The sequence below is a fragment of the Stegodyphus dumicola genome, chromosome 4 (genome assembly GCF_044657685.1).
Source record: "Stegodyphus dumicola isolate Sdum_Otavi_A_Nest chromosome 4, ASM4465768v1".
Lineage (NCBI taxonomy): Eukaryota > Metazoa > Arthropoda > Arachnida > Araneae > Eresidae > Stegodyphus > Stegodyphus dumicola.
In genome coordinates, this window is record NC_140771.1 from 136,181,899 (window position 1) to 136,195,486 (window position 13,588).

Here is a 13,588-nt window from a genome sequence, read left to right on the forward strand (position 1 = left end):
AAATTTCAGTTAAGATATATTTTAATGGAAATACCATCTAATATGTAAGTAATTTTTCTTTTTAAATTTCAATAAAGCAGGCTTTTCTGAGTTACTGTTAAAAATATAAAAACTGGCAGTTGATATATTATTATTTTTTTTAATGTAACTTTAATTAAATTTTGCAAACAGCCACTTCTCTGCAGTATTTCTGCTAAATAAATTTAATTTTTCTTCTGTGCAATGTTTTTATTTTCACCTTCTAATCCTTTATTTTTCCTCCTACAACACAGCTAATAATATCACTTTGCCCCCAATCTCTACTAAGGTCATTAATAATGTTGGGTATTCCTCTTTCGGATTGGTCATTTCTGTATCTAGTGGCTTTGTTGCACAAAGAGTTGAAAATTTTCAGCTAAGAAATTTTGGCTATGACCATCAATTTTGTTATGTCTTGTATATATTATTGTTAGACACCCTGGAAATCTAAACATTCTTAAAAGTTATACCTATGGAAAATTCAAAATGAATAGATAATTCAATCCTATTGAAATTAATATCTACTCTTATATATTACAGATACTGGATGTGAAGTTGGGCGACATGGGCCCTCTACCAATATCAACTTTACATCAGTCTTCATTTTATCCTAACAGAAATGCAGGTGAAGTTATTAGTGGAAAAACATTCCATCCTGTTTATGAAGAAGTCTGTCAAGCACCATCAGGTGATAAGTCTATCACTGGCAAAAGCTATGAATCTGATTTTGAAGAAAGCGGTAAACTAGGAGGTCACAGCGTGACAAGTGAAGATGATTTTGCAGAAGATGAATTTAGTGTTGCCGAATACCCAAGTCGAGAAGGTAGTGGACAGTGCTCAGCAACTAGTAGTGTTCGAGGATCAACAGGTGGAGACTTGTGTAAAGACACTGTATCTAGTGATGAAGGTGTGAGAGAGGATGATATGATCAGTGACTCACCAGAAATGTCACTTGGTGATAATTCGTTTAATTATCCAAGGCATTTATGTATACCAAGAGATATCAGTTCAGAAAAACGAAGGGGAAATCCTATGCAAACCCCTCACAGTCATCAGCAAAATGCTCCAACATATCCTCTTCCAGAAAGGACTGCTAATATTTTGGCACCTATCCAAAGAATTACTGGACTTATGCTGGGTAATCAATCACATTCCAAGCCATTAACAGACAGTAAAAAGCGTATGTCTCCATCTCGCATTCCTTCATCTTCTTTTGCACCTCCTGTTCCCACTACAAATGCAAAGACTCATTTAAATACAACATCAGTGCCTGTGAATGCACCCTGGATGATGAAGCATGGGCATGATGACAGAGTGACATTCCCAGCAAGTAGTTCACAAGAAAATATTTATTCAACTATTGATGAGGATGAATTAGCAGATTATTCAATCCATCCTACCTTAACTAGTCTTGTTTGCCCACAACATGCAAGTCCTCCAGGTAAACACAGTTCTGCAGTGCCAAAGAGCGTTCCAGTGCGTGGTGAGAGACCCATTCAATCACCAAATCATCGCAATGCAGAAGACAGTAATAGTTCATACGGAGACATCATGCCAGCCTTTAATTCTGCTTCATTTACGTGATGTGCCTCTTGCATTGACTAAGTTACATAGTATTTGCAAAGACTAGGCTATCTACTATCGCAAAGACTCAGACAGTGCTAGAGCTACCTGTGATATATATAACTGCAAACTAGTTTTACTACTGCACCAGTTCAGAAATCGACTTATTAAAAAAAAAGGGCTTTAACTTTTTAAAGCTAATTTTCTATTATATTGTTTTGCTACTTAATTTCAGAATTATCGAACAGTTTGCTGCAATACAATATTAACACAAGGACCACAACATTTATCTCCTTTTTATTGATGCATCCTTTGTAAACATTGATAGAAATAAAAAGAATGTGCATTTTTTGGTTTAATGTATACTTGAGCATATATTTTTTAAAATTATTAACCCTTTTTATCAATCTTAGACAGTGAAAGTACTAAGAAAAACATATTCTGAATTTTTAAATGAATCTTTAATAATAGATCATGCTAACAAAATGCAAAGATACAAATGCTGTTTATACTATATTAAGTACGAATAGGAGCCGTTTTCTTCACTACATGAGGGCAGTCATATTTCCCTCGAATAACTTTGAGTCTTAGACCAGGTACATCTTTCACACGCCCAAATCTAACAAGTACAACATTATGTTCTTGTAAATTATGTCCTTCACCAGGAACATATGCTGTAGCCTCTTTTCCATTGGACAGACGAACACGCACACACTTTCGATTTGCAGAATTGGGTTTTTTAGGTTTTTTTACCAGTGTTCTAAGAACAACTCCTTTCATTTGAGGTTTACTGTCAAGTGGGTGCCTTCTTTTTGTTCTTTTTTTAGGCTTTGCATAGTGTATAAAGTAAAGTTGACGATCTTCACTTGCTTTTTTATATATAAATCCTCTTTGCTGGGTATAAATGCAAGTATTAGCTATTTTCAGCAATGACTCATCAGAACCAGGAAATAGATGCTTACTTGCAAATACAGCACTGCTTAGCATTCTTGGGATCTCCACTTTTTTAGCAAATAATTTTCCAGTACATAATATACCTATAAAATATTACTTTGTAAGCATAATTGACAAAAGTAGCAGATAAAAATAAAAATGCATGCTTAGTGTTTTTGCCGTCAACTTGATTAAAATACAAACTACATTTTCATAAATATATAAAAACTGAAATTAATTGCCCTTTCACAAACATAAACAGAAACATACATGTATCTTTTTGAAAAATATGTTAATATAAATAACTTTATGATTTTTAAGAGCAAAAAATGATAAAAGTTGTGTTATTTAAAAGGTTAAGATTGGTGGTGAGAGGACTGCTTAAGTTTCATAAGTGGTTAGTTTAGAAATTCAACTAAGTACAATAGTTTATAACAAAGCTGAAATAACAGAATCTCAAACACATCAGTATTATCTTTCCATACCTCTGCATGTTTGTTTCGAGGCAGTGTATTAATTACGGAAAAGAGAAATGTTCATTACGAGACCTTATGTATATTTTCAGATTACAGAAGTTCTCTTAATTGCAAACCAATGTGAGGATCATAAATATTTTGGTAGGGGATTTTGTTTACTAGTGATGACAGATCAACTTATCTTTGTTTACGTACCCTTTCTTTTTAAATTTCTTCCACTTTTGCTTCTAGAATTTATTCAATTTTCATTAGCAATATGTTATTGCCATTCTCTTGCTCTTTAAAAGTTGTTTGCCATAAAAAACTTAAGACTAGTAATGCTATAAGTGCTTGAAGACTGCTAGCATTCTTAAGTGATATAATTGCAGTAGTTATGTCGTTACAGTATGAGAAATGCATTTCATCATTCTTCATTCATTTTTTAAAGATAAAGTTAAGATTTCTGAATCCTTTACTTTCATAGATAAGTAAGACAATACACTTTAGTTTACAGCAAATTTTACATTATTTATTAGTACAATATTAAATTTATCAATTAAATTATGTATGTTATACAAATTTCTTTCTTTACAGTATTGGCTATTATCCACAATAAGTCTTGGAATGTATTACCTGGGGATACAGGGATACTACTGTATTGATATTAATAGTCGCAGATGCTAAATTACTGTATCTCTTATAATGTCTAATTACAAATACTTTATTATACTTTTAGTCATTATTCATGAAATAACATTTTCTTTTAAGTGGCAGATGTTGGTAGTTACTTTTTATAATAAGTATAATTTTGAAATGTCAATCATTTAAAACAGTTTTTGTTCATATACTTTCCACTTAAAATCTTATTATCCACTGATCATTATAAAATTCATGTAATATTTTTTCAGATTAGTGAGAATGAAGAACATCCCATCTTATAATATATCTAAGCAAAAAAATCTGATAAAGATTTACTGCACTTTAAAAAAATGAATAGGCTTCTATTTTATTTTGCATGGGCAATAAAAAGGGTATTGCTGCTATCTTGCTGGACAAATCATTTAAAAAAAAGAAATTCACAATCAATAAACTGGTTGCCGTTAAAATGGCTCCATCAGGATGGAAAGAATACAGCAGAATCTTATTTAATGTGCATATACAGTATAATGGGAGGAAAACATCATTAAATTTGCAAGTGATTTGAGGTACAGAGTATGCAGAATTAAGTACACAAAGCTGTAACCAGTGACTAGAATCTGGCTGGGCATCGAGGTGACCTGAGCCTGGGTGACAGGCATGGGTACTTCATTTTATACAGCTTTTAACACTATGCCAGACTTTATCAGTTGAAGTGGATGGTGAGTGATGGTGTGTCAGTGTCTTTGAAACACGTGACCAGATGTTCTCAGTGGATGAGAGATCTTGAGAACATACTGGCCAGGGCAATAGTTGAACAACCCTTTGCATTGAAGAATGTCAGGACAACATGCAGTCAGGCATTTTGTTGAAAGATGTCATCATACAGGCCTCAAAGATAGGGCACAGCCACAGATTCTTAATGCATAAGAAATGCTGCTCTGGCTCTCCACATTACTGCTTATGCAAACAAAAGGAGACCTAGATATGTACTCAATAAATAACAGGTGCTGGGCTCATATGACGAAGCACGCAAGCTGTAATGTTTGTTCTACTTGGTAACTCAACACACGGATACATGTGATGCTGAATGCAGAATCAGGATTCGTTTGAAAACATATGATGCCACTTATTTGTTGTCATCTAATAAACCACTGCCTGTCTCTGCTGCAGCATCAAGGGAAGCACAACAATGGCCACTATGCTGACAGTCCGTAGTGTTGCAGATATCATCACACTGTATGTGCAGACACTTGCCATTTTGCATATAAGCCAAGTTCCTAAAGCATGGTATGTGATGTGGCTGTATGATTCTGCCGAGTCCTCTCAGGTGTCTGAGGTCCGAACCAGCTGAGATCCTGCATGCCGTTCAGTATGATCCTCTTGGACTCATCGATTCCATATTCACCTGACAGTCACAGGACTAAAATGAGCAGCAGTGTTGTGGAATGATAAACTGAAATCTGGATAGGCCACGATCCTGCCACAGTCGAATAGCTCGTAGGAGTTCCTCCTTTTCACTTGAGGTATAACACAACCTTTACAGAAACAACCAATGTTGAAAAGCGATTTCCAAATGAGAAACCCACGAGAATGTGCAGTCATCCCATTTATTTATAATGCAGATGACATTACATCATACCTGCTTTGTGGACATTACTAGAATGTTAATGATTTGTATAATCCCAGCATGTAGCCTTTAGGGGTAGCAATTTTAATGGCCAGCAGCCTATATTAATAGTTACGAATTTTGTATATATGTACGAGGGTTGGAACTTTAATAGTGGCAACACAGCTGAAAAAACGCTACGCAACATAACCAAAGAATATCGCGTATACCACACGTGAACTACATACCTACCTTACCTCTCAGCAAAAAGATTCGTCCTGCCTACGTCACGCGCATGCGGAGTGACGCGAAGAATGGATCCTTGTATTAGCTCGTGGTTTAAAGTAAGTGTTGTCAGGATGTTTTCAAAACAAGAACAATGATGTTGGATAAAAATTGAATGTGCCAGTGGTCGTACAGCATGACAGTGTCATCAAGGGCTTCAAGAGGCTTGTGGGGAATCTGCATTGCTTTACAGAACCGTAGCAAGATGGGTGAAAGCATTCAATGAAGGACGCCAAAACGTGGCAGACATGCTGCGCCCAGGTCGTTCGAGTGTCAGCGATGCAGACGTGCAAGCTGTTGCTGCACTAATGGACAGTGATTGCTGCCAAACGATTCGTCAGCTGGCCGGACAAACAGGATTAGCGCATACGACTGTGCTGCACATTCTGAAGGAACGCCTGTCCATGAGAAAAATTGCTTCATGATGGGTTCCACATCAATTGACGGAAATGCAGAAATGGCTACAATACTATGCTGCCCGAACCCACTTGAAGCGCTATGAGCGCGAAGAAGAAGAGCGCGAGTCGTAAATGTCTTGGGCGCACAAGTAAAACGCCTATTCTCATGCGTCAATGCGGCGCATGCGCAGAAAGATTTTAGCTTTGAGGTCCGGATTATAGATCATTCCGGATTATGGGTGTCCGAATTAACGACTTTTGACTGTAGTACCTTCTATTTCTTGAAGTTATTAAAAGGTATACGAGAGCCGGATACAGTTAACGCTATGTATAGCATAGGGACTGGACGCAAATGCTGCCAAGTTTGGCAACAAAAATTAGTTGGCAAAACCATTGCTGGCTTGGCAGTATCACCAGTTTAGCAAGATAGCCTTACTCAGTGTTAAATAAACTTGCCCCTGTATTCTTACCTTTCCAGCAAAACTTTGCTTCTTTAGATTTTAATGTTAAATTTAAAAATAAATACGCCGTATCAATACGCTGGACGAGACTTGGGTCCGATCGTACCAGCCAGAACTGAAACGCCAATCAAACGAACGGCGTCACCACGACGTTTGAAATTTCGTCAGAACCCCATCAATGTGAAAGTTATGGTGATTCTCGTGTACGACTGTGATGGTGTCATCCTAACGCATACCATTCCCCCACAGTAGACCGTCACTGTGCAGTATTACTGCTCATTTTTGGAGCACAATCTCCAAACAGCTTTGAGAAAAAAAAACAGCGACACTTTCTGCAGAACGCTCCTCTCATTTTGCGTGACAGTGCTGGAGCACAATCTCCGAACAGCTTTGAGAAAAAAACGGCGACACTTTCTGCAGAAGGCTCCTCTCATTTTGCGTGACAGCGCTCGGCCCCATGCAGCGCAAGCTGTGACTGATTTGTTCAAGCGATGAGGGTGGGAAGTGCTTTATCATCCACCATACTCCCCAGATCTAAGCCCTTGTGACTATGACTTAATTCCTAAAATGAAGGAACCGCTTCGTGGCACTCACTTCCAAACTGTTCCTGAGATTCTTGAGGCAGTAGACCGATTCATTCAAACTATCAACAAAACAGGTGCTGCTACAGGTATTCTGCGACTTCAACATCATTGGAAACTGGTTGTATACAATGCTAGCGATTATATTGAAGGACTGTAAAACATGGTGACATGAATCACTTTTGTATTCCTTATAAATAAATAGTTGCCACTATTAAAGTTCCAACCCTCGTATATATATAACTTTACTGAAAAATGTGAAATAGTAGTTTTATTTATTTATTTTTAAATTTAACATTAAAATCTAAAGAAGCAAAGTTTTGCTGGAAAGGTAAGAATACAGGGGCAAGTTTATTTAACACTGAGTAAGGCTATCTTGCTAAACTGGTGATACTGCCAAGCCAGCAATGGTTTTGCCAACTAATTTTTGTTGCCAAACTTGGCAGCATTTGCGTCCAGTCCCTATGCTATACATAGCGTTAACTGTATCCGGCTCTTGTATACCTTTTAATAACTTCAAGAAATAGAAGGTACTACAGTCAAAAGTCGTTAATTCGGACACCCATAATCCGGAATGATCTATAATCCGGACCTCAAAGCTAAAATCTTTCTGCGCATGCGCCGCATTGACGCATGAGAATAGGCGTTTTACTTGTGCGCCCAAGACATTTACGACTGCGCATATGCGTCTGCGCAAATGCAGAATACGTTTTCGCGTGCGCGTTTAATGTATAACGGACGGTATAAGCTAAAATTATCTAATTATCTATTTCAGTTAATGTTGATTATTGCGTTGTTCCTTAATCTTCGAATTGGATCCGGCTTATTATTTTTTGCAGATTGTTAGAGCAATTTCATAAAAGTAAGTTGGAACTTTCGATTATGTCAAATAGAATTTCCGATGCTGGAGCTCCCAAAGGATCTAGAAAACGAAAGTATGTTTCGATGTCCATCAAACAAAAAACGAATTGCTACAAAAAATGGATAAAGGCATATTCTTTGTTTATCTAACCGTTCCGAAATCACGCAGCTCTGCGCTGGGGGGGGGACGTCGCGGCGCGCAATGAACTGGAAGTTGATTTGTCAACACTATCGTTATCTTCAGGGCAGATGTTTTTATTTTATTCGGCTTATAATTCCTTACTAAATGTAGTATTTAATTTCGATGTACTTCGTCTTTGATATGATTTAAATCAAATTCCTCGTCATTATAAATATCACGAATACAAATCAAATAGTTTTCTGGTTGCAATTTTCTAATTTCGGCTATGCGTAAGGTATGCTTTACGCATTCGCGCGTTAAAAGAAATGTTTAATAAAGTAAACAAATAAATATTAGGCTTCTTTTTTGGTAAATTTTGATACCCTTTAGATCATAATTGCTCATTATTTTATAAATTACGGTTTCATAGTTTTAATTTTATAATTTCTGCATGCCATCTTACCAGATTTAAACTGATGATCTATAATCCGGAATCGCTGAAGTCCCGACAAGTCTGGATTAAAGACTTTTGACTGTACCGATTTCTTGGTGGCCGGGAGAAAGTTATATAAGACAAGGAGAATATCTGTTTCTGAGATGTTGTTTAGTTCAGCATTAGTTCATAGTACTGAGACATATCTGTAGAAGTTTCGCCTTTTTAGATGTACTATGCATTGAGGGTTGTGTAACATTCTTAGTAGTTTGAAGCATAGCTACAGACTATGCTCTGTGATATGGAGAGGAGCTGTGCAAGTATTTTTGTGTAAAGTTCCAAAACTGTAAAGTGTTCCTTTTTTGTAACATAAATTTCATCAAGCTACAATCATTACGCGTGAATTCAATCTATTAGGTACTTGCAGAACCACAACAGCTTTTTGATGTGAGAAATGAGATTGAATGCCACAGACTAAAGCGATAGAAGAGCAACAAAGATCGCTGGTGATTGTCTTTGCCACAGTCCAAGAAAAGATGGAAGGAGTGATCAACTCCATTACAGAAGCAATGAAAGCTGGCCAAGAATCTGTTAAAGAAGAAATGAAAAAAGGTGAAGAGGAAAAAAAAAAAAGAAATTACTTCCATAACAGAAAACAAATTCGAGGCTATAGAAGGCAGAATGGATATAGTTGAAGATAGAATTGGAGAACTTCAAGAAAGAGTTTCTGGTGTCAAACAACAAATCGAAGACTCACCAAGGAAGTTGACAGTTGAAGTCATAATGACAGTTGTTCACAATTCTAACACCTTTAAATTCGAACATATGTCGTTATCCACATATGATGGAAAGATCTGGCAAGTGTACAAGACACAGTTCACAGTAGTAGCAAATGCAAATGGATGGGTTTCTGAAGCTAAAGCCTACTATCTTACCACTTCTCAGAAAGCAGACACAGCAGATCGAAGATAAAGTTTCTGGTGCTGCCGCCAAGGAAGTTGACATTTGAAGTCATAATGACAGTTGGTCACAATCCTAACACCTTTAAATTCCAACATATGTCACTCCCACTTTCTCTAAATCTATCCACATATGATGAAAAGATCTGGCAAGTGTACAAGACGCAGTTAAGTTCACAGTAGTTCTCCAAACTGCCCGAAAACCAGAGGCTAAACTTCGAAGTTCTATCCATTACATTAGAATTGTGCTTTGGGGAGAAGTGTTTAAAACACTAGCAGATTTCAGTTAAAGCCTCACTAATAGAAGTCCAAGGAAACACTCCAGAAGCTCAGAAAAACACCATGGATGTTGAAAGGCTGTCTCATCTCACTTTTCTGCACTGCCCAACAGAAACAAGGGAAATCTTGTCTCTGTAGTACTTCATCGATGGCATCTGGGATCCTGAGATACAGAAAGCTCTAAGAATTGCATATGTCAAAAAATTTAAAAAGTGCTTTAGTGTATGCCATGAGATTCGAGGCAGCCCAGTAAGCAACTCAACTGCCATCCAATCACAGCTGCTGGGAGGAAGTCTAGGAGATGGTGGATCAAGTGATTACTCATCTAGGCGATTTAACAAGGGATGTCAATGCCTTGAGACAAAATACGAGCAACAAGAAAATGACCATAAAGTGCTGTAACTGTGGTGCTGAAGGCCATGCACAAAGGAACTGCAGAACAACTAAAGGCATGGAAGCTAAGACTGCTCCAAGCATGAAGGAGAGAAACAAATTAGGGGCCATCTCACCACACTTGGCAATAATTTTTTCTGGTCTTTGTATAAATAAATGTAATGGATACCTTAAATAAATGTACTTGAGTAACTGTAATTGATGCTTGTAACCATATCCATCCCTCGTATGTCTTCCAGTAATTTCGAGAAGTCCTGGAAGGTACTAGCAATTTCTTGGCAACTGGGTAAAAACTATACAAGACCTGAAAAAGCATCAGTTTCTTAGCTGTTGTTTAGTTCAGCATGAGTTGAGAGTACTGAGGGATGTCTGTAGGACTTGCATTTGCACTTTGCATTGTGTTGTGTTTAATGTTCTCGGTAGTTTAAAGTGTTGCTACTGATTTCACTCTGTGCTACTGGAAAAGAGCTCTAAGAGTATTTTTACAGAAAGTTTCACAAGTGTTCTTTTTTATAAAATAAATTTCATCAAGCTAAAATCGGTTCTGTGTGCATTCAATCCATTATGAACCCATACACGTGCAACAGTACGTTCACAATATATAATAAAATAAATGTAAAGAATATTAGATTGCATCCCATCTGAAATACATTCTAGATTTAAAAAGAAAAAAGTAAATACATCATACACATTAACATGCTTTTAAAAATTTATCTATGGGGAAACACCTTGTCTATATTTGTAGTCAGTCAAACCCAAGATCACTATACATATTAGAAAGCATAGATAACTTTCCGCCATTTCCTGATATTGTATTTTAGAAAATACACAAAATTGTGAATATTATGAAGAAAACTGAACATGAAAGAAAATTAAGGACAGAATTTTATTTAAGAAAGTGGTATTTTAGAAATTGCACAAAATTGTGAATATTATCAAGAAAAGTGAACAGAAAAGGAAACTAAAGGACAGTGGCACGCAATGAACTGGAAGTTGATCAGTCAGCACTATCCTTATCTTCAGGATGTTTTTATTTTATTCGGCTTATAATTCCTTACTAAATGTAGTATTTCATCTCGATGTACTCTGTCTTTGATATGATTTAAATCAAATTCCTCGTCATTATATAATTTTCTGGTTGAAATTTTCTAATTTCGACTATGCGTAATGTATGCTTTACGCATGCGCTTAAGCATACATTACGTTGAAAGAGACTATTTGTTATAATTTCGTAAATATAACGCTGATTTTTGTTGTTTGACTTCTGAAAACAAAGTGAGAATTTTATTTTATTCTGAATGACAAAAAAATATATATAATATAAATTCAATAGGGATCCAAAATTTAATTAATACAAGATGAGAAAAACTGAAAAACGAATCTAAGCAGACTAAATGATTTTCTAATGGAATAACTAATTGGTGCATTTAATTTTAATATATTATAATTATTTTAAGTGAAAAATTTTGAATACGAAATTTTAATAAAATTTTAAAAAATTATAAGAAATAATATCTTTTAAATAAATAAGTCCACATGTAATGGTATATTTTCTAAGGTGTATATATACAATTTGTAGCAGATCATTATGAAAGTGGTCAAGGTCATTTAAGAAATGCACAGAAAGAAGTGAGCAGGACACCATAATTTTGGAATGATCTAAAATCTGGACCTCAAAGGCACTAACTTTTTTTTAAAAGTTTTTTTTTAATGCTTTATACATACGCATATTTAAATTCTCCCCTTCCATAAAACATGCGGAAAGTCCTTATTTTTAATTTAACTTCTGCACTAAAAATACCTTGAAATCAAGACGCAGGCATTTTAGTATAAATTTGTTTGATTAATAATTTGACTGGGTAGCTGCGTATCTGCTTGGCATATGTCCCAAACCTAAACATTCTACATAGAAACATCATTGATTTTGCACCTACTAATATTTTATATCCCTGATGCCAACCTGGTGAATCATTATTATATTTTGCTTTCATCTCCGCATGTTTATCAAACACATGAGAACTTGAGTAATGATTGATGCATGATGCAGCGATGTCTAAACAATTTTTTTCTATTAGTAATTCAATATAATAAGAGTATGGTAAGCTTTACTGTTGACATTATATTTGGGGATAATTACAAATTTAAATTAAATGCACTAAGAAACATTGACGAGGAAAAATTTAATAAAAATTTCTTTATATGCTAAAAATAGATTTTGTTAATGATACTCATAGGCCAAAAGATGTGCTATTTGAATTAAGAATAAACTATTTGTTATTCATATAAACCCAGATCCAGCATCAGAGTTCGTATGGCTGCACCAGATGGCAGAATTTAGGGAAGACAGAATTTTTGGAATTTAGAGAAGCACCGAGCAACAAAACTAATGGATGACAGAATTTTTGGAATTGAAGCAAACCAAAATTTAGTGGCGGCAAAAGTTTAGAACTTACGGAGGTGCTTGGTAACAAAATTTAGGACCTGCAGAGACTGAATCAGGCAGTAAGATATCTAGCACCAGCCCTCAGTAAGCTTTATGTACTCAGCATAAAAAGAGGGGGGGGCAGTTCTGTATCTCTCTTTCTACTGGGCTGATTGATGAAATTCAAATTGAATTTTTCATGTCTCAAAAGCACGACTTAGGATATATAGTATAATAGTCAAAATACTTATTCTAACATAGGTATTTTGAAACAAAAATCTAATTTTTCTGAAATAACATACCAATTTTTCTACATATTTCGATTCTACGACTCAAATTATGCCTAAATATCAAATTTTGTAAAATTTGGTGTGAAATTTATGGAGAAATTAAAAAATTTATCGTGGCACTTTTTTTACAGTTGCGCCAAGAATAGTTCACTTGAACTTCTTAATGTATGGAAACCTATGTTCCTTTCCCTTTTTACATTGTACGTGAGCGGGGAAAAAAGTCACATCGTTCCTTCTTTCAAATAATGTTCTTTATATTATATTTTTCATTATAACTTTTATTATTTTAATTTTTTTTCTTTTTCAAATTTCATTTTAATTAAGTTGCATGGTTTCTTTCAAAAAACTGTTTTAAAAATTTCTATCTGCTCATTTGAACTGCGTAGTTTAAATAAAAGGTGCATCTTTTTTTTTTTTTTTTTTTTTTATTTCCAAACAGTTTTCTTTATACTACATTTTTAAGTCATAGTCATTCTTTTAGGTAATTTTGAAATTTTTAGACTTTTAGTTTCATTGTTTGTGTTGCATTGCCTCTTCAGATAATTGTTTTAAAATTTTCTCTTCATACATTCGAACTGTGGATTTTAAATATATTTATTAATATAAATTTTCCAGAATTTGGTTTTATTAATTTGAATTGAGTTCCCTCCCCCCAGAAGAATACTTTGTGTCCCAGACTATGATGCATTTGAACCTGCATATATTTTAAAAGAGAAAATACAGTAAAGCACAGTTAACATGCCTTTCAGTGTTCCATTCAGAAAAGATATATAAATAAGAAAGATGTATATCCGAAATTTTAACTTAGGATGACTTGCATACATTGCTTTAAACAGTTTTATGTTTAAAGCAATGTATGCAAGTCATTCATTTTATGCCCATTCATTTACA

At 35.2% G+C, this 13,588-nt stretch overlaps 2 protein-coding genes across 19 annotated transcripts in view; one reads left to right on the forward strand and one right to left on the reverse strand.

Moving 5' to 3' along the window:
- Positions 1–1,944, forward strand: part of LOC118193841 (uncharacterized) — a 296,810-nt gene extending 294,866 nt beyond the window's left edge. For all 4 annotated transcript variants that reach the window (XM_085815509.1, XM_085815512.1, XM_085815508.1 and 1 more), the window contains one exon: positions 559–1,944. In XM_085815509.1, the coding sequence (XP_085671635.1) occupies positions 559–1,602 (1,044 nt within the window). In that variant the 3' untranslated portion in view covers positions 1,603–1,944. The remainder of the gene's footprint in view (positions 1–558) is intronic.
- Positions 1,945–2,020: 76 nt separating this feature from the next.
- The window catches only part of tko (30S ribosomal protein S12 technical knockout), a 74,143-nt gene continuing 62,575 nt past the window's right edge, over positions 2,021–13,588 (reverse strand). For all 15 annotated transcript variants that reach the window (XM_085815521.1, XM_085815517.1, XM_085815513.1 and 12 more), the window contains one exon: positions 2,021–2,618. In XM_085815521.1, the coding sequence (XP_085671647.1) occupies positions 2,098–2,568 (471 nt within the window). In that variant the 5' untranslated portion in view covers positions 2,569–2,618 and the 3' untranslated portion in view covers positions 2,021–2,097. The remainder of the gene's footprint in view (positions 2,619–13,588) is intronic.